This window comes from Sturnira hondurensis, unplaced genomic scaffold (assembly GCF_014824575.4).
Source record: "Sturnira hondurensis isolate 20B ecotype Veracruz unplaced genomic scaffold, ASM1482457v3 Scaffold0014384, whole genome shotgun sequence".
In the NCBI taxonomy this organism is placed as follows: Eukaryota; Metazoa; Chordata; class Mammalia; order Chiroptera; family Phyllostomidae; genus Sturnira; species Sturnira hondurensis.
This window is the reverse complement of record NW_028087015.1, coordinates 15,363,836-15,390,811: the sequence shown is the minus strand read 5'-3', so window position 1 is coordinate 15,390,811 and position 26,976 is coordinate 15,363,836. Positions and strand designations below refer to the sequence as shown.

At 46.6% G+C, this 26,976-nt stretch overlaps 1 protein-coding gene and 1 long non-coding RNA gene across 2 annotated transcripts in view; both read left to right on the top strand.

Moving 5' to 3' along the window:
• The first annotated feature begins 997 nt into the window (after positions 1-997).
• DAP (death associated protein) overlaps positions 998-26,976 on the top strand; it is a 53,367-nt gene continuing 27,388 nt past the window's right edge. Inside the window, exons 1-2 of the mRNA XM_037063009.1 lie at positions 998-1,176; positions 11,830-11,926. Of these exons, the coding sequence (XP_036918904.1) occupies positions 1,122-1,176; positions 11,830-11,926 (152 nt within the window). The 5' untranslated portion in view covers positions 998-1,121. The remainder of the gene's footprint in view (positions 1,177-11,829; positions 11,927-26,976) is intronic.
• Positions 1,185-4,151, top strand: LOC118998691 (uncharacterized). The gene is made up of 2 exons (XR_005068925.1): positions 1,185-3,079; positions 3,775-4,151. It is a non-coding gene; the product is annotated as an uncharacterized LOC118998691 (long non-coding RNA).

Genomic DNA, 26,976 nt, shown 5'->3' with positions numbered 1-26,976 from the left:
TCAGCTAGGTCAAGTGCTGCTGAGGTCCAGTAGGAAGAGAATAGAAGGGTGACCACTGGACTGAACAGCATGGAAGTCATGAGCAATCTTAACAGAAGAACTTTCTATGGCTGGGGCTAGCCTCTGTGTGTCTACCTGGACGATAACCAGATGGCTTGGACTAGGCTGAGAAGTGAGAGAAGGTTAGGTGTTCAGTCTCTTTGGGCAGTTGTATTGTCAAAGGTACAGCCAAGCGAGGCAGTGGAGTGTCCTTTTTCAAAGGCATTAGGCATGTTTGAATGCTAATTCAGCAAGACGAGATCGATGCCTCAGGAGAGGTCAAATGTAATTGCAAAGTGCTTGAGAAGGCAAGAGGTATGTGATCCAGGGCACAAGAGCAAAGGCTCAGCTTTGGACAGAATTACCATCCATCGCAACAAAAGGATGGCAGAGAGAGCAGGCACAGAGGCAACCCTCCAGAGACTCTGTCCAAGTTTCCAGACTTCACAGCGCTGTCCTTCTCAATTTTAACAAATCCCCGCCATCCTCAGGCCCCTGGTCGGTCCCACCTGGGGTCAGGTCTTATTTCCGCGTTTACTTAGTCACTCCTAGTGTGAGCTGGGCGAGGACAAGTGGCACACGGTTCCCTGACCCCATACATCAGCTCCCTGGGCGGCCCTCTACAGCTGCACAGCTTCCCCACCGCTGTCACCACCTAACTGGCAGCGTTGGATGAGGGCGGCCCGCGGAGTACCCAGCCTCCTGCTGGGTGTTTTTCCACTTCCTGCCCCTGAGCTTGCCAGCCTCGACAACCACCTATTCTAACCGCAAACGCCCCTCCTCCGCCAAGGCTTACGACGTGGCGCTGCTGAGTGCGCAGGCTCAGTACAAAAGGCGTGCAGAGACCGGAGGAGCTGGCAGAGCGCAGTGACGTCAACGCGCAGGCGCGCTCGGGCAGGGCCGCGCCACGTAGGTGCGCGGCGGCCGCGCCCCCTCCCGGCGGCCGCGGCCCTCCCGCCCGCGCGCGCTCCTCCCTGGCCCCTGGTTGTGTGGCGCTCGCACTCGCGCGCACATATCTCCGGGCCCGGGAGTCCGCCGCCAGCGCCGCTGCCGTCCCGTCCCCTGCGAAACGTGGTTGCATCATGTCTTCGCCTCCCGAGGGGAAACTAGAGACGAAAGCTGGACACCCGCCCGCTGGTACTGACTCGTTTCCACTTTTTCTCCTCTAGCGGGTCCCGAGGGCGGGCTCGAACCGGCGGGCGCGGGGCGCCGGGCGGGGAGGCCCGGGCTACTTGCCCGGGCGCAAGGCGCTGGAACTCGCCAACCAGCTCGAGACCTGTCCACGCGTGGGGTTTTCAGTTAAACTGACGCCCGCGTTTGGCGAAACCCATTTCTTTAAAGTTTGTGAAACATCGGAAGTCTGTGGCAGTTGCATGCAAATTAGGATGACTTGAATGAGCCCAGTTGCAAACTTCCAAAAAAAGAAATGGGGGCGGTGAACACTTTCTTAGAATGTACAGATGTTTGGGAAAAACGAGCAGCCAACACAATTAAACGACAGGGTGGTGATTACATGTACGTTGACAGAATAGTGGGAAAAGAACCAAAAGAGTGGAAATAATTTTTATCACTAATCACTCAGTATGACTTTTTCCCCCAGTTTCTTTCACATCCAGCTTTTTCTCAAAAGTGGACTTTGCGTGTGTGTGTGTTGGGTTGTGTTTTTTCCTCCCAAATTCTAATTTCTGAGCCAAGGAAGTTTAAACCCAGGAAAGAGTTGCCTTTCTTAGAAAATCTGACTATGAGTAGCCCTATGTCCATCCCACCTCCTCCCCTTTCTGAGACCAGTCCCTGGCGGCGCCTTTGCTCTGTTCCAGCCGCCGCCTTCCTTTCTGCTCACCTTCGGAAAGACAGTGATACGTGTGGAAAGGCACTGGGTAAGAACAGAAGATACCTGGGTCCCAGGAGCCAGGTCACTTCAACGTGGGGGGGCTCTCTTAGGGTCTTCATTGCACACATTAGTGTTACAAACTCAGTCTTCTAATGACAGAAGCCTTCTAATGACACAACCTGGCTGCTTTGTGTGGCACGGTTCGCCACCTTCTTGTTACAGGAAAGATTCCCGTAATCTCCATCTGCCTTCCTGTCCCCCCACAGTAGGGCACTCATGCTCTGCTCCAATGGGGTGAACAGAGCTGCTCTTTATAGTGTGTTCCGAAGTAGTACCTTTCCCTGGCGAAAGAATCTCTGAGCAAGGAAACGAACCTGGACTAGGGAAGAAAAATGGCTGATGCCCGAGGACTTAGGAGGTGTGGGATTTTTAGAAAATAGTTCCACTGTGGCAGAAAATAGGCTTTGGGGGCCTGTGTGTTGCATTAGTTTTTTAAAAAAGTACCTCAAGGAGATTTTCTGTAAAGATAACCTGACCTTTAGTTCCTACCTCAGCGGGTCTCCTCCAGCTGCCTGACTGCGGGAAGGAACACCTTCCTCTTGATACTCCCCCCGTCCCAGGGAAATGAGTGGCAGACATAAAGCATATATGTAGGGGTGGTGCCAAATCAAAGTAGTAGTAACTAAATTGCATATGGAGACACATCCTTATGAAGACTGTTAAGATCACAGACATGAACTAGGCATTTTACTTCCCTGGGAGAAAGTCCATGAAGGACTTTGCTTTTCTCTGAGTTGTAAACAGCTGGGTTGTGTGAATTACAAATTAAATAGCTTATTGATGCCCGAGGAGAGAGGAATAAACTTATTTGTGCTGGTTGTAGCAGTGAACTTGGGTTCTAAGTTTTGAGACCCAGCACTTCTCCAGGGCTTAGTTTTCCTGATCTGCGAAATGGGAGATTTGGGCCAGATGATCTGGGAGAGTCACAGAGCAGGGTTGCCTTTGCCACTGTGATCTTCACTGGAGCTCTGTCCCTTCCACCTGTCAGGATCTGAGTCCAAGGTCAGTGAATCCCACAGACACGCTCTAAAGTGACTTCAAGGCAGGTCCGTTAGCCCATGAGTCCCAGTCTGCTTAAGAAGCTGTCACTGTCGTCCCCCATTATGTCTGGCTGGAGCTGGAGGTGGAACCTGGCGTGCCGGCCCAGAGGTGCGGGTTAGAAATGGCCTTTGCTCAGCTGCAGTATTTGGCCTCAGATCCTTTTGGAACAGAGGGATATGAGGCAAATACACTTTGCCCCTGTGGGAAATCTTTCTTTGGCAAAAAGCAGAGTGTATTAGGGTATTCTTATTTATTCTGGCATGGCCAGAGAGTAGGCAGTTCTGCAGAGCTGATGTTTAAAAAAATAATAAAGGCAACCCACTATAATAAAGAATGGTCATCAAGGATAGCCAAGAACGCAGTTCATAAGTCAGAATTACAGCTTTGAAGATTTTGGGTATACCTTCATTAAATGCTTAAATTGGATGACACAGACTTGTGTTTAAATCCTCAATCAGAAACAATAAAATTCTCTTTCATAACTATCTTCAGTTCTTTTGTGTTTTCTCGTTACTGCTTTCTGAACTAGGTAGCCTCCTGTGCATTCCCACAACATCACATTTACCTCCACCTGTCTCTCTCTCTTCTAGCTTCTGAGGTTGGGTCTTAACCACTGTCTTCATCCCCAGGCACAAAGTATTCAATACGTAGCTCCTGAGTGAGTTTCCTTAGAGCCTCTTAGCAGCTCTTACTTCCCCATAGCAGGTGGGGCCTGCAGCATTCTCTACTGTGCTGACTCCAGTGTACAGTTTAGGCAGCATTATAATAGTGCAAGTAGTAACTATCATTTGCTGANCCCAGAGGTACGGGTTAGAAATGGCCTTTGGTCAGCTGCAGTATTCGGCCTCAGATCCTTTTGGAACAGAGGGATATGAGGCAAATACACTTTGCCCCTGTGGGAAATCTTTTTTTGGCAAAGAGCAGAGTGTATTAGGGTATTCTTATTTATTCTGGCATGGCCAGAGAGTAGGCAGTTCTGCAGAGCTGATGTTTAAAAAAATAGTAAAGGCAACCCACTATAATAAAGAATGGTCATCAAGGATAGCCAAGAACGCAGTTCATAAGTCAAAATTACAGCTTTGAAGATTTTGGGTATACCTTCATTAAATGCTTAAATTGGATGACACAGACTTGTGCTTAAATCCTCAATCAGAAACAATAAAATTCTCTTTCATAACTATCTTCAGTTCTTTTGTGTTTTCTCGTTACTGCTTTCTGAACTAGGTAGCCTCCTGTGCATTCCCACAACATCACATTTACCTCCACCTGTCTCTCTCTCTTCTAGCTTCTGAGGTTGGGTCTTAACCACTGTCTTCATCCCCAGGCACAAAGTATTCAATACGTAGCTCCTGAGTGAGTTTCCTTAGAGCCTCTTAGCAGCTCTTACTTCCCCATAGCAGGTGGGGCCTGCAGCATTTTCTACTGTGCTGACTCCAGTGTACAGTTTAGGCAGCATTATAATAGTGCAAGTAGTAACTATCATTTGCTGAGTGTTAGATACAGTGTCCCTGGTATAGGAGAGGAAAAATAATTTTCCCTTTACCCTTATAGATTCTTGGCTGAAACAACCCTCCCCAAACTCCAAAGTAAAGACAGAATAATAAGAGAAAAAAAAGGTTTAATAATAGGGATACTTCCTCCATACAAGAGAGAGACCAGGAAAACAGTAACTCCCTGAAATGGCCCAAGCTACCACCTTAAATACTTCAATTGAAGACAAGAGAAAAACTTGTCTTCAAGTTTTTGAAGGGGGGGAGGGGGGGCAGTTATGGGAGGTTTCCAGGAAAAGTCAGGTAAACCAGTGCAAGGTGGTTGTGCAGATTTAAGGTTCTCTTGTGATTTAGTCCTCCTTCCCTTTCTAGTACAGAGGAGACACCAACAAATGAAGATTTCCATTACAAATGTAAATGTTCTTTACAAAAGGGTAGCCCTTCAGTTTTCTGAGCTTTTCCTTCTCTGCTGTTGTTAATCAGCTCAAAATAACCTTTATGCCAAAAAGGCATGTTAAAGCGTTGGCATATTCTGCTTCCCTTCACTGGCACTGTCCTAAGCCCTTTCAGTCACTCAATTAGCAGTCACCTTGCAGTTGGCATAAAGAGAACACGTTTTAAAACTGACCAATCCCTTCAGTGTGTCTCCTTTCGGAGCCAGTAAGTTCAGAGGCAGCAGCCTGTAGGTCCTTTGCCTCTTGGAACCTCAGCAGCCCTTCTCGACAAGGGGCTCCATCCCTTGCCATGTGTCTCCCCCCTCGGTGTGAGATTAATGAGGCCGTTCGCAGAGGCTTCTGCAGAGTGTGGAGGGAAAGTGCTGTGCAAATACAGAGCACGTTACTGATGAGTGGGGACGGCATGCCATACCACGCCTGTGCTCTCAGCCAGTCCAGTCCTCTGTGAAAGTAATCAAGTCTGAATGGTTTCAGACCTCTGCACTGCCCTCGACTACAAAATATCTGCGGAGAAACGGCGTGAGACGGCCTGTTCTATAAGACTTATTGCAAGTGCAGGTTAGCAAAGGTAGAATCAGCGGGGCCCTGTCCCATCTAATAGTGCTAGGATTCCTCGGTAGAAGGAGGATGCAGCTGTAAGCCACACGATTACTCGTTTCTGCCAGTCTTCAGCTGGTGGCAGCTACGTGGCTAACCTCTCTTTGTTAGATACATTTTGCTGGTCCTGGTCTCCCCCACTTCCCAGGGAAGCTAAAGCCCCATGGCAGTAAAGTTCTCATAAACCTAATATGTGATATTGTTGAGTGTTAATAATAGTTTTACATATGGTTATGAACTGTATGCATGAACCATCTCTTCTAGAACTGAGTCAAATGGAAATATAAAACTATTTATTGAAAGTAAAAGGAAAAATAAAAGGAAAAATAGACCACTTTACCTTTTTTAGTAATTTCAAAATAATTTGGTTTTTTGTTATATGAAGCAGTCAGACTCAAGGGTGCATTTGAAAGATTGTGGGTGATAAATCTCCCCAAATTATCTTTTGCAGGAAGGTTTTTATATTCTCTAGGCCACCTTATTCGAAATGGAAGACTAATTAGTTTTTATTGCAGCAACCCTATAGTCAAGGCTTGCTGAGCATGCCCTGCTGTCCTCAGCCCTCCATGATCAGTGCCTGAAGATACAGGAAAGAGGTCCGCCTTTGCCCTGGCCATGCCAAGAAGAGAGACCCATTTAGACACTGCGTTTTTTTCAGAAGCTTCCTGTCAGCGTGGACCGCAGCATTTCTAAGGCTGTTTGAGATTTCCCCTGTGTTCTTCAGGGCCCTTCCTTCTGTGCGTGTCCTTTTTCAGGCAGTGCCTGGTGCACTCTTACTCGGTCTTGTGAACCCTTTCCCCTTCCCAACTTCAGAAATCTGAGTACAAAGGGAATATTCACTTTTTTATAAAATACTATACATTAGTTACAGTTACAATGTACTCGCTCTTCTCACAAACAACCCAGAATGTCAGTGACTGAACCAGTCAAGGTTTATTCCTCTGCCAGCACCTTCTGTAAGTCCCTGGGCAGAGGCGCAGGCCCCTCCTGGTGCTCAGCTCTGCCATCTCGATGCCCGGCCTCTGCAGAGGGGAGAGCAGGTGTCGCACCCAGTGCGGGGGGCCTCACCAGGGTGGTGTGCTGATGCCCGCCCTGGTGAGGGTCAGCTGCCCACGTCCGTGGGGAGCCGTGTGGGGAGCACTCTGTAGGGTGTCACTTATCCCTCACAGCCCCGGGAGTCTGCAGTGTCACCCACATTTCACATGTGAGAACGCGGCGGTGGGGAGCCTTCCAAGCACCAAGGACTCGAAGACCAGAGGTCTCTCTGAGCTCTAGTGCCAGTTGTCAAAGCCCGTGCAATGAGAGCAGATGCAGGTTGAGCCTTTGCCTTGGGCCAGGTCCACGTGCCACTGGAGGTGCTGCACGCATGCGCTCTCACTTAGGCCTCCATGAACCTCCAACGGGCGGGGGCAGCATCAGCACCCCTGCTCACGGCAGGGGGCCCTGCAGCACAGAGGCAGTTGGCACCTCGCCCAGACACACACACACACACACACACACACACACACACACACACACACGTGAGCACGCAGGCAGAGCTGGGATCTGAACCCGGGAGTCTGGCTCAAAGATCATTGCCCTTAACCTCCGTGTGGCACTTCTGCTAGGAGGAAGCTTGAAATTCTTTAAATCTGAAGCTCTCATTTGAATAACAACCATGACAAAAGTCTAAGATTTTTTTTAATGTCTCTCATAAAATACTTATATTTTCAAATATTCCGCAAAGATTTCTGCAAAGTAATTCTGCCTTCACATTTCCACAAATGAGGAGTTCTAGTGACAATGACAAAACCCCAGTAAATATGGGCTGTCATATTTTTGGCAGGATTGGCATTTAAAATAAAACTGTCTCAGCCTTGAGTTATTATTATTGTTGCCACTTTTTATTGCTGTATTAAGCACTGTACATACTGTGAGGGGTGACTGAAGTGAATTGTTTCTATCCACCAAATTAAAGGAAGTGCTTAATGCACAGCCACTGAGCTTCGACTTGCGCACGCACTTCATCAGAGGCGTGGACAGGCCTCTCTGGGAGCTTCAGATGACAGTAATTTCACATGTCACCTCGATGTGGTTTTCTTTGTAGTTGCTTGCACGGTGCTTATTACTTTTAGTTTTGAGGAAACACCTGTGAGTTGTAGTTTTAAAGATTTATGTCTGCCAAGTTGAAATGATTCAGAGATTATTTTTAAATGGGCAGCTATGTTAGTTTTTTCAGGATACTATAACAAAATACCACAGACTGGGTAACTTCAGCAACAGAAATTTATTTTCTCAGCAGTTCTGGAGGCTGGAAGTCCAGGAGGCTGGAAGTCCAGGATCAAGGTGCTGGCAGGGTCTGGTTTCTCCTGAGGCCTCTCCTGGGCTTGCAGACTGCTATGTTCTCACTGTGTCCTCGTGTGGCCTTTCCTCTGTGCACCTGCATCCCTGTGTCTTTCCTCCTTTTTATAAGGATGCCACTCCATTGGATTAGGGCCCCACCTAGCAGCCTCTTTTTAACCTGATCACCTCTTTCTGAAGCCCTTTCTCCAAATACATTGACATTCTGGGGTTATTGGGGTTAGAACTTCAACATATGAAGTTGGAGAGACCGCAGTTCAGCCCATAATGGCACTCTTAATCCACTTCTAATGGACGTGTGATGGGTGTGGGATACTTGGGGGAGAAAAATGAATGAAAAAAATTTAGTGGGACAATTCTTCCTGCCTCCTCATTTGTCAAAAAAAAAAAATCATTTCAATGGAGTGGTAAATTATCTTAAACCTGCTATGGAATTTTATTTTCTGTCTATTTCTTAAGGCTTGGCGAGCTGCGTAACTGGGGGATTTTGATAAGCCACCTGCACATTTTTTTGTTTTCTTTTTTTAAATCTGAGCCCAAAGTGAGGGAAATCCCAAAAGTGAGGAAGCCACAACTAGAGAGGAAACTGAAATCTATAACAGTGTGATCTTTGAGCCCACACAAGGCAGAGAGTGACCTGATATCCCTTCCTTTTCTTATAAAGACACTGGCCATGCTGTTGTAAGTTAGGGCCCACCCGAACAGCTTCACTTAACCCAAGGCCACTGCAGAAAGTGGGGTGCCGAGAGGCCAAGTCCATGAAGAAAGGGCAGAGGAAAGAACTGTGGCCCGTGGGGTGGTAGGGAAGCTGTTCTGGCTCAGCCTGTGTTCCTTGAGGATTTGTGAATGCAGGCCTGCCTTGGGCTGTGGGTTCAAGTTCACACTGTCTAGCAATTCCTGAGGAATCTGACTAGAAAGGGCTCTCAGGCACCTGTACTCCTGGTCTCACAAAGCACCTCTAGCATCTCTCCAAAAGGAGAGATGTGCCAAGCCCCCGAGCATCTCCACAGACAAAGCCCCACTGAGAACAAACCCCCACCCCACAGTCACTCCAACAACAACAGGAGGCAGAAGACAGACAGCACATGGGACTCCTGAGGACCTCAGATAATAAAATAATTGGGTAGAGACCTGTAAGACAAGTATGTCTACAATGATTAAATCTATAAAAGAAGTAAAAACATGAGAAATGAATAAAACCCTGCTTTGCCTTTTTCCAATGGACACCACCAGGTACTACTGGCCACGAAGCAGGCATCGTGGGCTCCCTGAAGCCACAGGCCGGCAAGACAAACTGTCCCAGGGAAATTGAAAACAAAGAACCTCAAAGTGTGGGAGCCCAGGGGGCATTTCACATTCTTTTTCCTGTTCTTCGGGATTGTAGAGACTTGTTCTGGACTTCCCCAATTCGGCAGGGTCCAAGCAAATCCAAAATGCCAGAGGCCATGGCCTGACGAGTTGTCTGTGTTGTGCGAGGGGCACCGAGCTGTGGCAGAACGCTGGGAGTGGCCGGCCTGAGGAGGGAGGACAAGGTGTGGTGAGCCTGGGAGCCCCTGACTGCCCGTAACATGGCTCTGCTTTCTGTAGGCATTCCCTCTGCAAGGCTACCAGCACCTCTGACTTAGCCTGTCTGGGTGGTTTATAAACACAGTTGTTCAGGCTTGGAGTCCGAGGTCCGGGTGCCAGCAGATTCGGTGTCTGATGAGGGTCCATTTCCTAGTTCTTAGAACAACTGTCTTTTCTGGGTCCTCACATGGTGGAAGGGGAAAGGAAGCTCTCCTGAGTCTCCTTATAAGGGCTCTAATCCATTTTCGAGGGCTCTACCCTCATGACCTAATCACTTCCCAAAGGCCCCACCTCTAAACACCTTCACACTGGGGGCTTAGGATTTCAGCAGCCTCTCTTCCCATTTAGACTTCTAGACCTTAGAGCGCTGCTTCTGTCCCCTTCCTGCAGGTGGGACAGTGAGGCTCTGAGGGCTGAGTCTGTGACTGTGTAGCTGAGGGCACGGAGGAGCTTGCCAACCCCAAAGCCTGTGCTAGTGACCACAGAAGGCTTGCTTTGGGTATAGGGCCAGCATTTTCAAACTCCATTCTGTGGAATATTCTAGTCCTAAAGGATGGTAGCCTGAATTACTGGGATGGGAGGGGGATAAAAGGTTGGTGGTATATTTAGGGAAGGCAGCATAATCTGCACCTCATAAGGCTTCCGAACACACACTAAAGGGTGAGAAAATCTGGCTTGAAGAAGCCCCTTTAATTTTGTTCACCTAGCATTTCCCACACTTAATAGATCCCAGAATTGGCTTTTTTCTTTGCAAAACAATCTTAATATATTAGCCAGTAAGGAAAAAGAAATCTAATTACAATAAGATACCACTTCAGACCCTCTAGGTTGGCTATGATTTAAAAGATAGGCAACAACAAGTGTCGGTGAGCATGTGAAGGACTGGAACCCCCAGACTGGTTGGGACAGAAAATGGTGCTGTGACTTGGGAGTTCCTCAAAATGGCAAATAGAGAGTAACCATGTGACCCAGCTATTCTACTGCTAGGTGTGTACCCGAGAAAATGAAGGTTTATGTTCACCTCTCCACACAGAAACTCGTACACAAGTTGTCCATGGCTGCATTATTTTTAACAACCAAAATGTAGAAATAACCCAAAGGTCCATCAACAGATGAATGGGCGAATTAAATATGGCCTCTCCGTGCAATGGAATATTACTCAGCCATACAAAGGAGTGAAGTACTGACACAGGCTACAACAGGGATAAACCTTGAAAACATTATGGGACGTGAAAGGAGCCGGTCACCATGACCATATGTTCTATGATTTCATTTGTGTCCAAAGTCCAGAACAGGCAAATCCAGGTGACTGGTTGCTGGGAAGGAGGGACTAGGGAGTGACCATTTGTGATTCAGGGATTCCATGCGGGACGATGAAAATGCCCTCGAGTTGATTGTGATAGTTGCACACCTCCACGGGCACCCAGAAACCACTGACTTGTACACTCTCAATGGGTACACTGCATTGTCTGTGAATTATATGGCCCAGTGATTTTAAAAAACTAAATTGACATCTGCCAAGACTCAATTTCACAACACAGTTTGGGATCTTAGCTGCCACCTGAGTAGCCCCTGTGACTGGCACAGCAGCTGTTCCGTGTCACCTGTAACTGTGTCACCCCATCAGAAGCATCGCTGGAAGTGAATACCATATGATTTCACTTACATGTGGAATCTCAAAAACAAAATGAAGACAGACAAACCATAGAGAACAAAATGATGCTTGCTAAAGGGGAGAGGGTCAGGGGTGGGCAGAAAAGGGGAAAGGGATGAAGAAGTACGAACTTCCAGTTACGAAATAAATCACAGGGATGCAAAGTACAGCACAGGGAATAGAGGCAATAGCAGTGTAATAACTGTACAGTGACAGACGTAACTAGATTTATCGTGGTGATCACTTTGTGTCAGGCATAGAAATATTGAATCACTATGTTGTGCACCTGAAAATAATATAATACTGTGTGTCAATGCTAATTGAAAAATAGAAAACAATGCAGGACTATTCAGATTTTAAAACTGTCAGTGTTTGAGAACATATCACAGGCAGGGATTCCGTGGGACCTCGTTGCATTGAGGGGATGTACAGAACCTAAAGCAAGCAGCCCCTTCACCCACGTGGTTGGTACTCCCGTTGCACTGGTGCTTTTATGAAGTGCTGTGAGACCAAAAGCTAACGAGAGCCCTGAGGCATTTCTAAGTGCGTCTGGAGGAAAAAGCGCTGGGCGCTGGGCGCCGCGTCACACTGACTCTTCTGCAGCAACACCAGCCTGTCAGTCCTTGTTGGTGCCAGGTCACCTGGACTGACTTTGGCCTCAGGGCAACCCAGAACTTGTGAGCCAGTTCCCCGGGTCCTCTGGTAGTTGCATTTCCACGCTGATCACGGCTCCCCCATCGTTTTTTTTTTTCCTAGTGAAAGCTGGCGGAATGCGAATTGTGCAGAAACACCCACATTCTGGAGACACCAAAGAAGAGAGAGACAAGGACGACCAAGAATGGGAGAGCCCCAGGTGGGAGAGTGCGCCGAATCGCGAGCACGTGTCACAAATAATCGTTTGGAGTTAAACATTCATTAATGTTTGTTCTCTGCTGTTTGCTCTGCTCCTGATAACTTCTGGGCAGTCTGGGCCCCTGCTGTGTACTTTTCCTTTCCTAATCAGTGAGGTGGGGGTCCTGTCCTCAGACTGGGGACAAGTGGGGAACCAAGAACCTCACCTCTTTCCTGCCTGCATCTGAGCACATGCTGTCAGTCTTTGGGCAGCACCTGGAGACCTTTGAAAAGGCCAGACTAGTTGAATCTTTGGGGTGTGTCTGGCGTTCTGCACAGTCAGCGTAGAGAATTGATGAGTTTGTTATTACTTTACTGTTGTTCAATTATAGTTGTCTGCATTTTCTCCTACATTTGGGCTTTCCCAGTTCGTCAACCAAATTGAGAATAGGTGTAGCCACCCCCTGGTGTCCTTAAATGACATCTCTGTCCCCAGCCCTCTGGGTCCCAGCCACCTAATCTCCCTGCATTCCCCACCTCTGTTTAACTGTTTTCCTCAGAGGTTCTGATGTCAGGTTTGGTTCAGGGAGCTCGGTACCGATCCATTTCCTCCCAGCTTGTAATACACAAACATGTACCACTGATGCACCGCCTCTCTGAACTTGTCCACATGGGAGAAAGTGGACACTAAGCTTTCTGCCTTACAGCTTGTCCGGGAGAGTGTCTCCGTAAGAGGAAGAAGGAGAGTGTGAAAGGGTGTGGAGAGCAGCTAGCCTGTATTTCTGTAGATCAGGCGCATTACTTAATTTCAGTCCAGTGGTCCTGAATGGGAGGTGGTGTTCTCCTGATTTACATGTGAGAAACTCAAGTTCAGAGAAGTGCACCTCACAGGTCAACAAGGCAGGAATTTAAACCCTAACCGGGTCCAGAGAGGCCAGGTTTCCAACTGAATTGCTCCCACATGCACGTGCCCCCTGAAAAAGATGTACAGGTTCCTGATGGCCCCGTGTAGGCACCACGTGTCTGTTTATGTGTGTGCCTCACCTCTGGGTGCTTTGTGTGGGTCTTCGGATAGCACGAGTTGGCCTGCGGTCACCTGAGGGGCGGGCAGAATTCAGGCTGAAGTTTCTGAGTGATTCTGGCCCATTTTAAATCATGAGATCAGCAGCGTGAAGGTTCAGGCTAAGTTCTGGTTTTAAAAGAAGTGGTTTACAGAAAATTCTTTCTCACAGACTACTTTCTCAAAGCTGTGTTCGGAACATAGTATGACCAGTAACTCCTAGAGGGCCATAGTCCTCTATCTGAAGACCTTGGGCCCTGCTTTATTTCAGAATTGAGAAATTCTGCTTTTCTGTGTGCATTTCAGTGGTAAGGTGCAAAGAGCTTTATCCTGTGTAACACAGTATCAGTACAGTGAGAGATAATAATTTACTAGCATTTTTAGAAATAAAAACAGACCAGCCCATTCATTTTCTTTCTATTGATATTTTTTCATGAGGGGAAATGCAGCTTTTATGGCAGATGTGCCACTTAAATAAATTTGCCAGAGAATGGACAACTGCAAGAGAAAGGAGCAGGTGCCCACGACTCTAGAGTTCAGCATCTCACTCTTCATTAAGGTCCGTTCTCTATAGAACTGAGTATTGTGGAGCAGACTGACCACAGAGTCGGGTCTGCGTAAGACATGAGCAAGGGTCTTTTGTCCCCTGCAGCCAGAAGGCTATAGTGTTCCCTGCGGGTACATTAGCTCTTGTCCCCTGGACTTCAGCTTCACTCTTGGCCACCGAGGGTGCAGCCACTGGACACACCGTGGACAGGTGGGGTCCGTTCTGTGGAGTCAAGCTGCTGACCCCTGCTGCCAGCATCGCTCCTTCCCATCCTACACTGGGCATGCTGCTCTGCATGATGGGTTTCCTCTCACCTTCTCATGGGCCGACCGAATAATTGTAGTTAGTCATCCTCCCTGTATTTTCCAGTGCAGTGAGTCTGGCCCTGTTCCAAATACTCTGTGGGTATTAATCCACTGGGTCTTCGTAACGACTCTACGTCATCCCTATTCCAAAGTTGGTTGTTGATTATTGTCCCCATCCCAGATTACTACTCCCACTTCAGCAGCCCAGAGACATCAAGTGACTTGTCCAAGGTCGCACAACGAATGAGTGGCAGAGCCAGCATCAGCGCTGGCAGCTGCATTCGGAGGCCTCGCTCTCGGCCGCTGGGCTGTGCAGACAGGTTGTGTGCCTGTTCTGTGCTGGGCACTACTAAGTGCTTTACATCGAGTGTGCAGCCCCCCTGTGTGTTGATATGATCATGAGAGAGAGGTGGAGAAGCCAAGGCTCAGGGAGGCTGTCCGGCCCAATGATACACAGCTAGTCAGCGGCTCAGCCAGGGGTCAACCCTGAGTCTGTCTTGACTTCGATGCCCATACCTCTAATATGCCACACAATTCCCTGGATTTGCCAGAATATTTCTACAATCAGCATAGACTGTCAATCTGGATCCCCTTAGAAAACCAGGCAATTGACTCTGGCATTGCCCAAACGTTTTCCACATTCCTTGAGCCTATAACCCTACCCATGCAGACTCACCATCAGGAGACAGTCTAATCATCGGTTTAAAACAAGGTTCAGGTGACTGGAAATACTTCACATGTGGAAAGGCCTATTTTTTTTGCGGAATTTGTCTAACATTTAGCTATTCTCTTGGAAATGTCCTGGCATGTACATCCCCATTACCCTAATCCTGAAGCTTCGTGTGCTTTCATGTTTGGGTTCAAAGTGTTCTCTGCATATGCAAATAAGCAAATACTCTCAGGTGCCAGTTTTCTTCCTTGCAAAATGTTTTCCTTTCTTTTCCGAAGTTTTTTAAACTGGCTTTGTGTTTACCATCTCTTCTGTGGTGGCTTCCTTCCTCATTAATCTGATCATCAAACAGTGATTACAGGGAGGAAAAACTGGAGCGTTAAAGAGGTTACTATGTGACCAAATGTACCAAAACCACAGCTCTTCCTCATCATTCTTTTTATTGCAAATATTTATACTATTCTTAATCCCTTTAATCTTATCATTTTTCAGCAATTTACAAGTAACTTCCTGTTGTCAAATTGTTTTCGAGGTGCTACATTTTTCAAAAGGGCAAGGGGAGGGCACAGCAGAAATTTGAAAAGATGGCCCAAGTATTTATGTCCAGCCGACATGGTTACCCGTGGCTCTTCATGTCCAAGAAGGGTGATGGCATTTGCTGCCATTCGCTAGTGCTGTCCTAAATGGCTGCCAGTTTCTGTCTCAGAACCTACCCAGCTAAGGAAAGCTGTGATTCTCCTCAAAGCCCTTTGTTGAGCAAGTTGTGTTGTGTGAAGAAGTTGCGGGCATAGAATGGGCATCAGTACTGACTTTAGGAGCCACTACAGAAAGCAGTTTCATGTCGACTGTGCACTCAGGTCCTACCACAAGTCTGGCTCGGTACAAGGTAACAAGCAGGACGGACAGGTGGCAGGAAGTACACACTAGAAGTGCAAGAGGTCAGGTGTAGCCTGGAGATGGGCAGGAACCTGGTGGAAGTCAAGGGATATCCGGACGGGTAACAAGGTTGAGGAGGGGGCAGCCCTTCTCTCCCAGCTCAGCTCCTTATAGCTCTCATTGGGACCATGGCCCGCTCTCACATACCCAGAAAATAAGCATACAGTTCAAACCACCCAGCATGTGGGAGAGACCTATGATGGAATACAAGCAGTAACAGATGAATCTAACTGTAATACAAATTGTTATTATAACCAATTGAAAGGAGTGGAAGAAAAGACCTAACCTAAGTAACTTTGGAAAACAGTATTTTGGCTGGATGCTGTAAGGCTAAAAATAAAAACCCGCAAGCAAACAAAAAATATACAAAAATCGTATACTCCAGTTAGGAAATGTGTTTCTTACAGGAGTTATGTATGGATGGGCTTAGCAATTCTGAAATTGCTTTATGTGTATACTAAGACTGAACAAAGAAGTAAATAGGTTGTGGGTACTAAGAGCCAACTTGCTCACTCTCAGAGTAAGATTCCTACAAATAGGAAAGAAAAAGACTAAAACGAACTTTGTGGTGTTGAGTTGGAATTGGAAGTAGTAGTCTGAACTCATAGTTTTGGATGGACGGGTGGGCGGGTGGAGAGTAGATACCTACAGACGTGTACCCACGTGCAGAAGTAGCTCTGGGTGGGGAGGATCAGTGTACATGTCTGCTTTTCCCAGCTGTGTTCACCGAGAGGACCTAAAAAAACTGATCCCCATGTAGCCCCGAGCACCCTGAGGGCCCAGATCTGGGTTTCTAACCCATCCCCCAACCAAGGGAACCAGGGTTTCCCGGAGACGTGTGTGATCCAGGGTCCGAGCAGGAAGAACACCACACGAGCCCGGGACAGCTGGTGGTGCCGGAGCGTCAGGAAGGGCACCGAACAGGACAGGGCTTGTCAGAAGCAGCCCGGCACCGACCCGCAGGAGCTCCCGAGGGCCCAAGCTGGAACGATCTAATACACCAAAATTAATAATGGCAGTATTGGGCTCTAACCCACAGAGTAAAGGTAAACATCCATCAGTCAACCCTGAGATAAATAAGAAGGGACAGCTCTTTGTCGAAGAATTTTCAGTTAATAAATGTGAAAGGAAGGAGGGAACCAGACCATCGCCAAAAGGCCAACAGCACAGTAATGGTGGTGGACAAGACCCACCAATGGGTGTTGATTGGCGGGTGAAAGTCTGAGAAAAGATGGGGTACTGCAGTCTCATAGAATCTCTCCCAGTGTATTTATTAATTATACAACAGAGAGTGTCGTTACTACGGAAACCACGACACGGATGCCTGTTTCCGTGGGAAAGCTGAAATAAGCATCATGTTCGACCTCGTAGGGAAACCAGGCTGCTTGTCGGCTGCCTTTTAAAAGAACAGTGTCCTTTTCCCCATGGTGCACACAGAGGCCAGTGCACTGGGGATGCTGAATGCCACCAGCTACCAAGCCCTGTGCTGTTTTGGGTGCCCTCTGTCCGCAGGCGGGCCCGAGGCAAGGCAGCAGCAGCCCACCGATTGCTGGAGTGCAGTAAGCCACATACCCCCGCCCTGGGCCCAAAGCACAGCCTCAGTGGGTAGGGCGTCGAGTGACAGGGAATGTCCTTGGGAAGGGGATAACTGGTTGCCACTTGCCTGTGGACTGAGATGCCTGTTCCAGGGAGAGGCTGTCCTGATGACACAGCAAGATCCTCAGAATAGATGCCATTGAGGCGTGCTTTCCTGGCAGCAGCCTCGACTGCCTTGGTAAGAGGACGGGAGGACTCCAGCCACCGTGCGGCAGCTCTTCTGTTGGGTTTGCCAAGCTGAGGCATAGATCGCTGCTCCAAGTCTGCAGGCAACATGGGGCACTGATGAAGTGTTCCATCTGTGTACCAGCAAGGGAGTGGTGAAAGTCCTTGTTTTGCCCAGGGCACCTTGGGCATCAGAAAGCAGATAGCTGGCTCAGGCCCTCGTGTTCTCTGTGGCGGCCGGAGTCAGCTGGAAGCATGTAAGATGGCACTGGGAGAGGCTACCGGGGCAGGCAGGGACGGGGCAAGTGTCCATCTGCACTTACAGAGTCTGCAGTCCTTCCTAAGGGCAGCACTGTGGTCTCCTGCTGTGCAAAGGCTCAGGCGAACCTGCCCTCATCCTCCACACCCTGTTGTCATGGGCAGGACTTCCTACTAGGCTGGCTGCCTTCCCTCTGGAATCAGTGTATCCATTTCCTAGGGCTGCCATAACGAGGGACCAAAAACTGGGTGGTTTAAACTACAGAAATGTATTCCTTCCAGTTCTGGAGGCCTGAAGTTCCGAGATCAAAGTGTCTGCAGAGCCATGCGCCCTGTGAAGCCCTAGGGAGGGGTGTGGTCCAGGCCTGTCCTGTAGCTTCCAGTAGCTCCCTGACTGTCATCTTCACACAGCGTTCTCCTGTGTGCGCGTCTGTGTCCAGAGTCCCTTCTGATAACAACCCCATCTTAACTAGTTACATCTGCTGCAACTAACTCATTTCCAAATAGGGCCACATTTTGAGGGACTGGGTTTGGACGTTGCCATAGGAATCTGGGACAAGCAGGCAGCTCCTCATGCCACCAGGCATTGGTTGGCAGTGCCAATAGCAGTGGCAGTGTAACAATTTACTTACGGCAAGGCTCACGTGGCGAGTGACGCTTACCTCCGTGCCGGCAGACGGTGGCCCGGGGGGAGCTCTGCGGAAGTCTGCCTTCCCAGCCAGGGGGCTGCCCTATGCCCAGGGATGTGGCCCTGTCTTTGGTCACGCAACCCATCGATTTAAAAACTGTTTTGTGCCTGCACCCCCAATATAGGCATATTCATTTTTAAATTACACATGCATGCTGTCCTCCCATTACATAAATTATAAAATGGATACAAAGCAGATGTTAATGTATAAAATAGAGTTGAAATAAGCAATATTTCAGAGCCTTGCTAATCATTATGCCTTTGTACTCTCAGTAACTAATATCTCCAGGTCCCTTGAGGTGAGGGTTCTCATGAATGATTTAGGTTTAAATCTAAATTTCTAATGACCTTCTTGGTGATTTCAGGGTTTGTAGGAGAGGTGGCTTCTTGTCAAATGTGATTAGGTGTGTAATGTGGCTCACGAGGTGCTTAAACTAGAAGCACAACTTCCATCATTGTTCACTTGGGCTCACACTCGCGTTCACTTCAGCCTCTGCGGTTGATTGTGCAGGGGCATTTTTTAAGTCACTTGTCCATTTTGTAAAAGTTAGTTGAAATTCATAATACATTCAAGTACAGTTCTAGGTTCTTGGGGTAGATCTTCTAGGTGCAAGGACAAAACTAGAGAATTTAATTCACTACTCCATTAGTCAGAGAGTGTCATGTGTATGTTGCAAGACACTGGAAGACACTAAAGGGGCACAGGGACGTGTAGGTGGTGACCCCCCTCCTTCCTCCAGGTTGTTCCTCCCCTGAGGACCTTGAGGGCAGTGACAGATTGTTCTTATCTGCCTGCAGAGAGTGAAACAGTCCACATAGTAAATAGTGGGGAAATTTAATTCTTTTTGTTTTGTTTTGTTTTGTTTTGTTAGGTAAAAAAAATGTAAAATAGATTTGCATGTGTATCTTGTTTGTCCTCTCAAGCACAAAGAAATACTCAGTGGTGGCTCCCATGGCAGTTTTCCTGTTGTGTGTCGTGTTGCATGCCCTCTAAAACCTGTGGCCATGTGTCTATTAGGATGATCAATAAGAACATAGCCACATGCATGTTAAGAAGCTTGGTCCAGAACCGCCCGATGAGCACAGAGCACGATGTGTGTGACCCGCACACTTTGTGGCCCAGAAGTTGAGGGTGTGAACGTTGTCAGGGACTCAGTCTCTGAGTTGTCCTTTATAAAGGTGGGCACCAGAGGAAGAAGGCACAAGTCTGGCAGGTTGCGAAGCCAAGGCTCACTGCTCCGCCAAGGGAGGGGGCATATGGGCATCCGTATGTCACACGGCTGGACTCCTTCAGGTGCAGATGAGAAGAGGGTGAGAAGGAAGGTGCGAAGGCCCGGCTTTTCCCCAGTGGGCACAACATCTGGTTCCAGAATGGATGTGGAAACCAGGTGTGATTGATGAGCCGAACACTCTGGTCCTGCTCCCTCTCCCTTCCCTGGCCTCCAGCCTCCTAACAAGGCCGCAGGCTCCCTTCCGTGGGGAGAGCTCCTGGTATCAGATGGAAGGAGGAGGAAGGGGGTGGAGCTACGGGTTTTCCCCTCCCGACACTGCTGCGCGTCAGCTCGGGAGGCAGCCTCTTGGAATGGACGACTCTTTTGTTTTTATGCTGTTACTCAACGCATTGCACTATTTATCAGCAGTGTTTTCTTATTACATAAACGTGTGAACTGAATTTAAATCGACTCTCCAGTGGTTGGATTTTATAGAATAAGATATGTAATAATAACTTCATAGAATAATGCTACATATAAGAATAACTACATAGAAACAGGAGCCCTTTATTGAGTTTATTACATTACAATTACTATGCCTGAAATTTTTAAACTCTCTATTTAAATAAACTCCATTGACTTCAGCTGTCTCAGAGTGTGGAGCACTCAGAAAATACAGTGCTAATCCTGCCTTACCCACAGGGGGCACGTTTCAAGACCCCCAGTGGATGCCTACAGCTACAGATAGTACTGAACCCTATAGATACTGTGTTTTTCTTCCTTCTACATACAGACTTAACTTATAAATTAGGTACAGTAAAAGATTACCAATAATAACTAATAAACTAGTAATAAAATAGAACAATTGTAATATAATCAAATTTATCCGAATGGCTTTGGGGCCATCATTAAGAAAATAAGGGTCCCTTGCCCTGACCTGTGTGGCTTAGAGGGTTGGGTGTCATCTCACAAAGTGAAAGGTCACCAGTTCCGTTCCTGCTCAGGGCACAAGCCTGGGTTGTGGGCTCAGTCCTCCACAGGGCTGGTACGAGAGGCAGCCAGTCGATGTTTCTCTCTCACATCAATGTTTCCCACCTCATCTTTCTCCCTCCCTTCCTCTCTCTCTAAAAATAAATAAAAATTAAATCTTAAAACAGTAAGGGTCACTTGCACACCAGCGCTGTGGCACCACAGCAGTCAGTCTGATAACCAGGATGGCCCCTGAGTGACGGACAGGCGGGACACGCACACAGCATGGAGACGCTGGACGTAGGGATAATCCATGTCCCAGAGGCACACAGATGGGGCAGGACATTAAGTCAGGAGAGATCCACATAGTTTTTGTGTGTTAAAAAGAAGTCTTTGTCCCCTTCTGGGTATATCTCCAAAGGAACTGAAAGAGAGATCTCAAAGAGATATTTGCATACCCGTGTTCACAGCAGCACTCTTCACCATATCCGAGAGGTGGAAACAACCCACATGTCTACTGCGGATGCTTGGATAAACAAAACATAGTATATCCATACAACACAATACTGTGCAACCTCAGAAGGAAGTCCTGTCCCATGCTACGACGTGGATGCCGAGTGAAATAAGCCAGTCACAAAGGGACAAAACCACGTGGCTTCACTTACTTGCAGTATCTAAAGTAGTCGAATTCATAGAGACAGGAAGTGCAATGACAGTTGCCAGGGTCACTGGCGAGGGGCAAGAGGGAGCTGGGGAGGACATGGTAGGATGTCCATGTTTTGGACATGGACAGCAGGGAGGACAGCAGGGCACTGGGGAAAAGTGTGCCATGGGTCTTACAAGAATTTGGTCAAAAAGTTGCCTGCCACCACTAACTTCTTATCCTGGAGAATTTTGAATTTATATGTCAGGAATAAAGATTAAAAGTGGGAGAGAGAACATTATAAATGACATCTGTTAAGTGTTCCTTTGTAGTAGGTTCTCTCAACATAATGATGAAATGTAGAGCATCGTGGGCCAGTCTACCTGAATGTAGAGAAATAATGGCTGTTAACTCCTTTTGAGGGGGTGGGGTGGGCATCCTGGGAGGTGGGAGATGCAGGGAAGGAGTGCTAAAATGATAGAACAGAAACATACAAGTTTGGATGTGGGCACCTATTTTTGAAGTCAGCAGTTGTGTGTAAAGTTTGTTTATCGTAGGAGTTCCCGTTGGTTCCATTTGGTTAACCACATGCCTCCCCACAGAATAGCTTGGCCTCTGCAGCTAAGGGTAACTTTTGCTACACATGGAACCAGTACAGCAGACACTGTTAGAGAAAGTGTTGTCCATGGCCTGCACTTCTGGTAAGTTCTGTGGGTTGGGGGTGGGAGGAGTTGTACAATTAACAACATGGTGCTGTTAATTAACATGGAAAGGTTGAGACCCTCCTGTAGGCAGACACATAAGGAGACTGGACTGGTTGGGGAGTGATGTAAATGCACATTTTGGAAAAGACAGCAAGTGGTATGTGATGCTGGAGGGAGGGAGGGTTGGCTGTACCCCTCCCCTTTGCTCTCCCATCTTCCCCTCTCTTCACTCACAGTTTGACATAAGGGCTCCACATGCAGGTGTAGCTGTCCATGTGGGTCCTGGCCAAAAACTCCTATCTTCAGACAACATATGTTCCTCCTGGTTTGCAATTAATTTGAGCCTAGGAGTTTGATGAGTATATCCATTTACCTGGACGTACTGGCAGGTGAGGTTTCTAAATAACATGTGCGGGCCAATCAGATTATAAATCAGTAGTACTGCTTTAACTTCTTGAACCCAGAATCTACCACTCTATACATCAATTTATATCTCATTTCCCTGAAACGCTAAAAAATAAGGCAAAGCAATTGAGTGTTGGTCCATCAAAGGTCTCCGTTGTAGGTCTTTTTTTTTGCCTATCCCTTGTTCTAAGACTGAATCTTTTCTCCAACATTTCAAATGATTCTATACATATGTTTTAAAAAACAGCAGTGACAATTTAAAAAGTAATATAGACTGTGGAAATCACTGAGGAGCATACCAATGATAAAAATGTCAGATTCCTGGGAAGTACAGCGTAGGGAATATAGTCGATAGCAATGTACTGTGTGTGGTGCCAGGTGGGTCCCGGACATGTCAGGGGGATCACCGTGTAAAGTACATGGTTGTTCAACCCCTGTGCTGTACACCTGAAACTGGTGTAAGTAATATTGAATGTAAACTGCAATCACAAAAAGAAACTTAAGGAAGAAAAAAGAACAAATAACTAAAAGAAAAATGTCAAATTCCCAGTAAAAAGAACATGAACAAACAATTCACAAAACCCTGAATATTTATAAACAATATTATTAGTAAACAAATACAAAATAAAAGTTTATTTTCTGGTGTCCAAAATGAAGTAAACTAAAATTGCCTCAATGTTCTGTTTATTGCCTATTAATTATATATAGATTGGACATCTCAATTTATGTTTTTTAAGATGTTTCAAATTGCCTATAAATTTGAACATATTTTCCTCCCAAACTTCAGTCTCCTGATTTTCCAAATTCATTATTTTCTCCCAGCTTTATTGAGCTATTATTGAACATGAAACATATGTAAGCTTAAGGTGTACAGCATGATTCGATACACGTATATACTGAGGAACGGTCACCGCCTTTGATGATTCTGGTGAGGTGTTAACTGATTTAACAAGGTCAGTTAACATCCCCATCCCCCCACATAATTACTGTGTAATTATGTAACATTAATTACATAATTACTGTGTAACATTTTTTTAATGATGGTACCAGAGAAGATTCCCTCTCGTGACAACTTGCAAGTATCTAGAACAGTCACGTTGATTGTGCTCACTGTGCTGTACATTGGGTCTCTAGAACTCACTCATCTCACAGCAGGAAGGGTCCACCTGTTGGCCAACCTCTCCCCATTTTCCACACCGTCCAGCCACAGTCAACCACTGCTCCACGGTGTTTCTATGAGTTCAGCACTTTTAGATTCCACATATTGTAGGTGAGAATTCACAGTATTCGTCTTTCACTGTCTGACTTACTTCATTTAGCATCATGCCCTCAAGGTCCATTGCTGTGGTCACAAAGTCAAATGTTCTCTCTTTATGGCTGAATAGTATCCCACTGTGTATACGGACCGCATTTTCTCTATCCATTCACCCACCGATAGACACTTGGGTTGTTTCTGTGCCCTGCCTGTGGTGGATAATGCTGCAGTGAACGTGGGGGTGCACGTATCTCTTCAAGACAGGGACCTCCTTCCTTCTGATGTGATGCAGAAGGGGCCTGGCTAGAAACATGCTGGTTCTGTTTTCATTGAGGACCCTCCCGCTGGTTTCCACGGTGGCCGAACCAATTCACTTCCCCGCCAACAGGGTGCAAGGAATCCCTTTTCCCACATCCTTGCCAACATATATCTTGTCTTTTTGATAATAGCCGTTCTAACGAGTATGAGGTGATAGCTCATTGTGATTTTGGTGTGTATTTCCCTCATGAGGATGCTGAGCACCTTTCCAGGTACCTATTGGCTATCCGCATTGGTTTTGTTGTTGAGTTGTATGACTCCTTTATATTCGGATATTAACCTCTTATCAGCCACATGATTTACAAATATTTTCTCTCATTTATAAGTTGCTTTTTCACTTTGTTGTTGTTTCTTTTGCTGTACAGAAGCTTTTTAGTTTGATGTGGTTCCACTGGTTTTGGTTTTGCTTTGCTTGCTTCTGCTTTTGGTGTCATATCCAAAAAACATGTTGCCAAGACCAGTGTCAAGGAGCTTTTTCCCCTATGTTTTCTTCTAGGAGTTTTACAGTTTGGGTCTTACATTTAAGTCTTTGATCCATTTTGAATTAGTTTTTGTGAGTGATATAATAAGATAGGGGTACAAGTCCATTCTTTTGTATGTGAATATCCAGTTTTCCCAGTACCTGCTATTGAAGAGACTGTTTTTTCCCTACTGAGTGTTCTTGGCTCCTTGTCAAAGAACTTGTCAAAGAACACTTGACCACATATGTGGGAATTTGTTTCTGGGCCGTCTATTCTGTTCCACTGGTCTCTGTTTTTATGTCAGTGCTGTGCTCTTTTGACCAAAACAGCTTTATACCATAACTTGAGATCAGGGCGTGTGATGCCTCCAGCTTTGTTTGTTTTTTCCTCAGAACTGCTGTGGCTATTCAGGGTCTTTTGTGGTTCTATACCAATTTTAGGAATTTTTGGTATTTCTGTAAAAAATGTCATTGGAATTTTAATGAGGATGTCTTTGAATCTGTGGATTGCTTTGGGTAGTATGAACATTTTAACAGTATTAATTCTGATCCGTGAACATGCAGCGTCTGTTTAACTATTTGTGCCCTGTTCAGTTTCTTTCATCAGTGTTTGATTGTTTTCATTGTACAGATCTTTCACCTCCCAAATTGATTCCTACATATTTTATTATTTTTGAGGCTAATGTAAATGCAGTTTTAAAATTTTCTTTTTCAGATACTTTGTTGTTATTGTATAGAAATAACTGACCTCTATATGTTGATATATATCCTCCATTTTTTCGGAATCCATTTATCAGTTCCGTTTTTGGTGGAGCTTTAGGATTTTCTAAGATGATATCATCTACAAGCAGAGACAGTTTTTCATTTTCCTTTCCAAGTGAGATCCCTATTGTTTCTCTTTCTTGCCTGATTGTTCCAGCTAGGACTGGCAGTACTATGTTGAATAGGAGTTTTGAGAAGAACATCCTTGTCTTGTTCCTGATCTTACTGGAAAAGCTTTCAACTTTTTGCCGAGTATTACGTTATCTCTGGGTTTGTCCCAGAGGTCTGTGTCTTCTGCACACACGCATGCACACACACACACACAGTGACAAGCTCCCTGGTTAGCTGCCAAGTGAGGTAAAGCCTCAGATCCTTCGCAGTTTCCACTTCTACAGGGGGCACGAAGGGAAGAAGGTGGACGGTGATGTGCTTGGCTAAGCAGAAGTGGCTGGGCAGCCACCAGGAGAATCTTGGTCTCCTGAGTCCTGTGGCACCACCCTTACCTTCTCATGGCCCCAGCTCGGTGACTGGGGAGAATACAGAGCCTCTAAGGTTTCAATGCTCTTGCAAATTGCCCCAGGGAAAATTGTCGAAATGCAGGTGATGCATCATTAGGTCTGGGGTGGGGACTGAGACTGCTCCAAGGGGGTGTGGTACTGCTCATTCCTACCCTACTTTGAGTAGCAAGACTCCATCCCAGTCTCTGTAATGTTAATAAAGTCTGTGTGCTTTTCCAAAATGGGTCAACACCATGCAAAAGGTAGAAAACATTGCATATGTACTTTAGCCTTTAGCTGTTGGTAAGTAATTAAAACTTCTTAATTGAATACACACACACACACTACAGAGGAGAGGAGAGGGACAGTGTAAGTGGGAACGGTCCATAGGGCAGAAGTGAACATGGCACTTTTCTTCATGGCACTTTAGTCTGTTTTGAAAGTATCTGTTATTCAGTCTGTTGAGTTTATGATCTGTCTCATCTTGATTGGGCTGTGGGAGTGAGAAGTTTGGAAAATTTCCCCTGCTATCAAACAAGCAATTCAGCACCATTCAGAAAGTCTAGCAGCCAAATAATAACAAATACAAGCCACCGTTAGACCAGCTGCTTTATATATAGTCTTATTTTGCCTTCACAGCCTACAGGGAGGCTGAGGATTCCATGGATGAAGAAATCTGCTGAGAAAGTCTATTGACGTGCCCAGGGTCATTCTCCTAGGAACTGACAGAGGCAGGCTTTGAACCCGAATCTGTCTGATTCCAAAGACTCTCGCCTCTCTGCTGCCCACTGCTTGTATTCTGGCAACCAGCCTTCTTGGCCCAAGGAGTTGGGGAGAAATTATTGAAAAGAGAGCCTTAAATTCTATTTTGAATTTTAAAGTTCAGAGGCATATATTCTGCACTAGAGTGTTATTACCTCTCATAGACACTGGTTTCCCTCCAAGCTCATTTAAAACACAGGAGTTTCTGTGAGTATCTTTCTACTCCAACTGTCGACTGTTGACTGGAGCACAGGCGTCCCCCCCCCCGCCACCATCACCCCCAGGACCCTAAATCATGGCAGCCACTGCTCCAACAAGTCTTCAGTCTCTATGTCAGGAGCCACAGAGCCAAGAAAATGACTGTCCACTTGGGAACCTCCAAGCCCAGTGAGTGGGAAACATGGAGGGTGAAGACAGGGTCCAGTTCAATTTCAGAAGCCATAGATTCGAGATTCCCAAAATCAGCTGCGAAGGAAGGAAATCAGCCCAGAAAAGTATAATAAGAGGAAGTTGGCATCGGTATAAAACCAGTGACTCATGGCTACTAAATTCATTATGACTTTAAGTGGAAAAAAGAAATAATAAGTCTTAACTAGGAAGGGTGGTGCCTCATGGGTGCAAAACAAATAAGTGTTAAAGAATGGAAGAGTCTGCTTCCATTTTGCCAGAGGTTCCAGGTGTGACTACAGACAGAGGAATAAAATCAACCCCTTCTGGCTTCGGCAGGGCTGGACCTACAGGGCGGATTTTTGTGAGAAATGCTTCTGTTGCCTTTGTTGGATCAGAGGGGTCCTGAGGGGAAAGAGGCTCAGGTTAACAAGTGTCCACCGAATACCCCCTCCTGGGAGGAGGAGAGAAGTC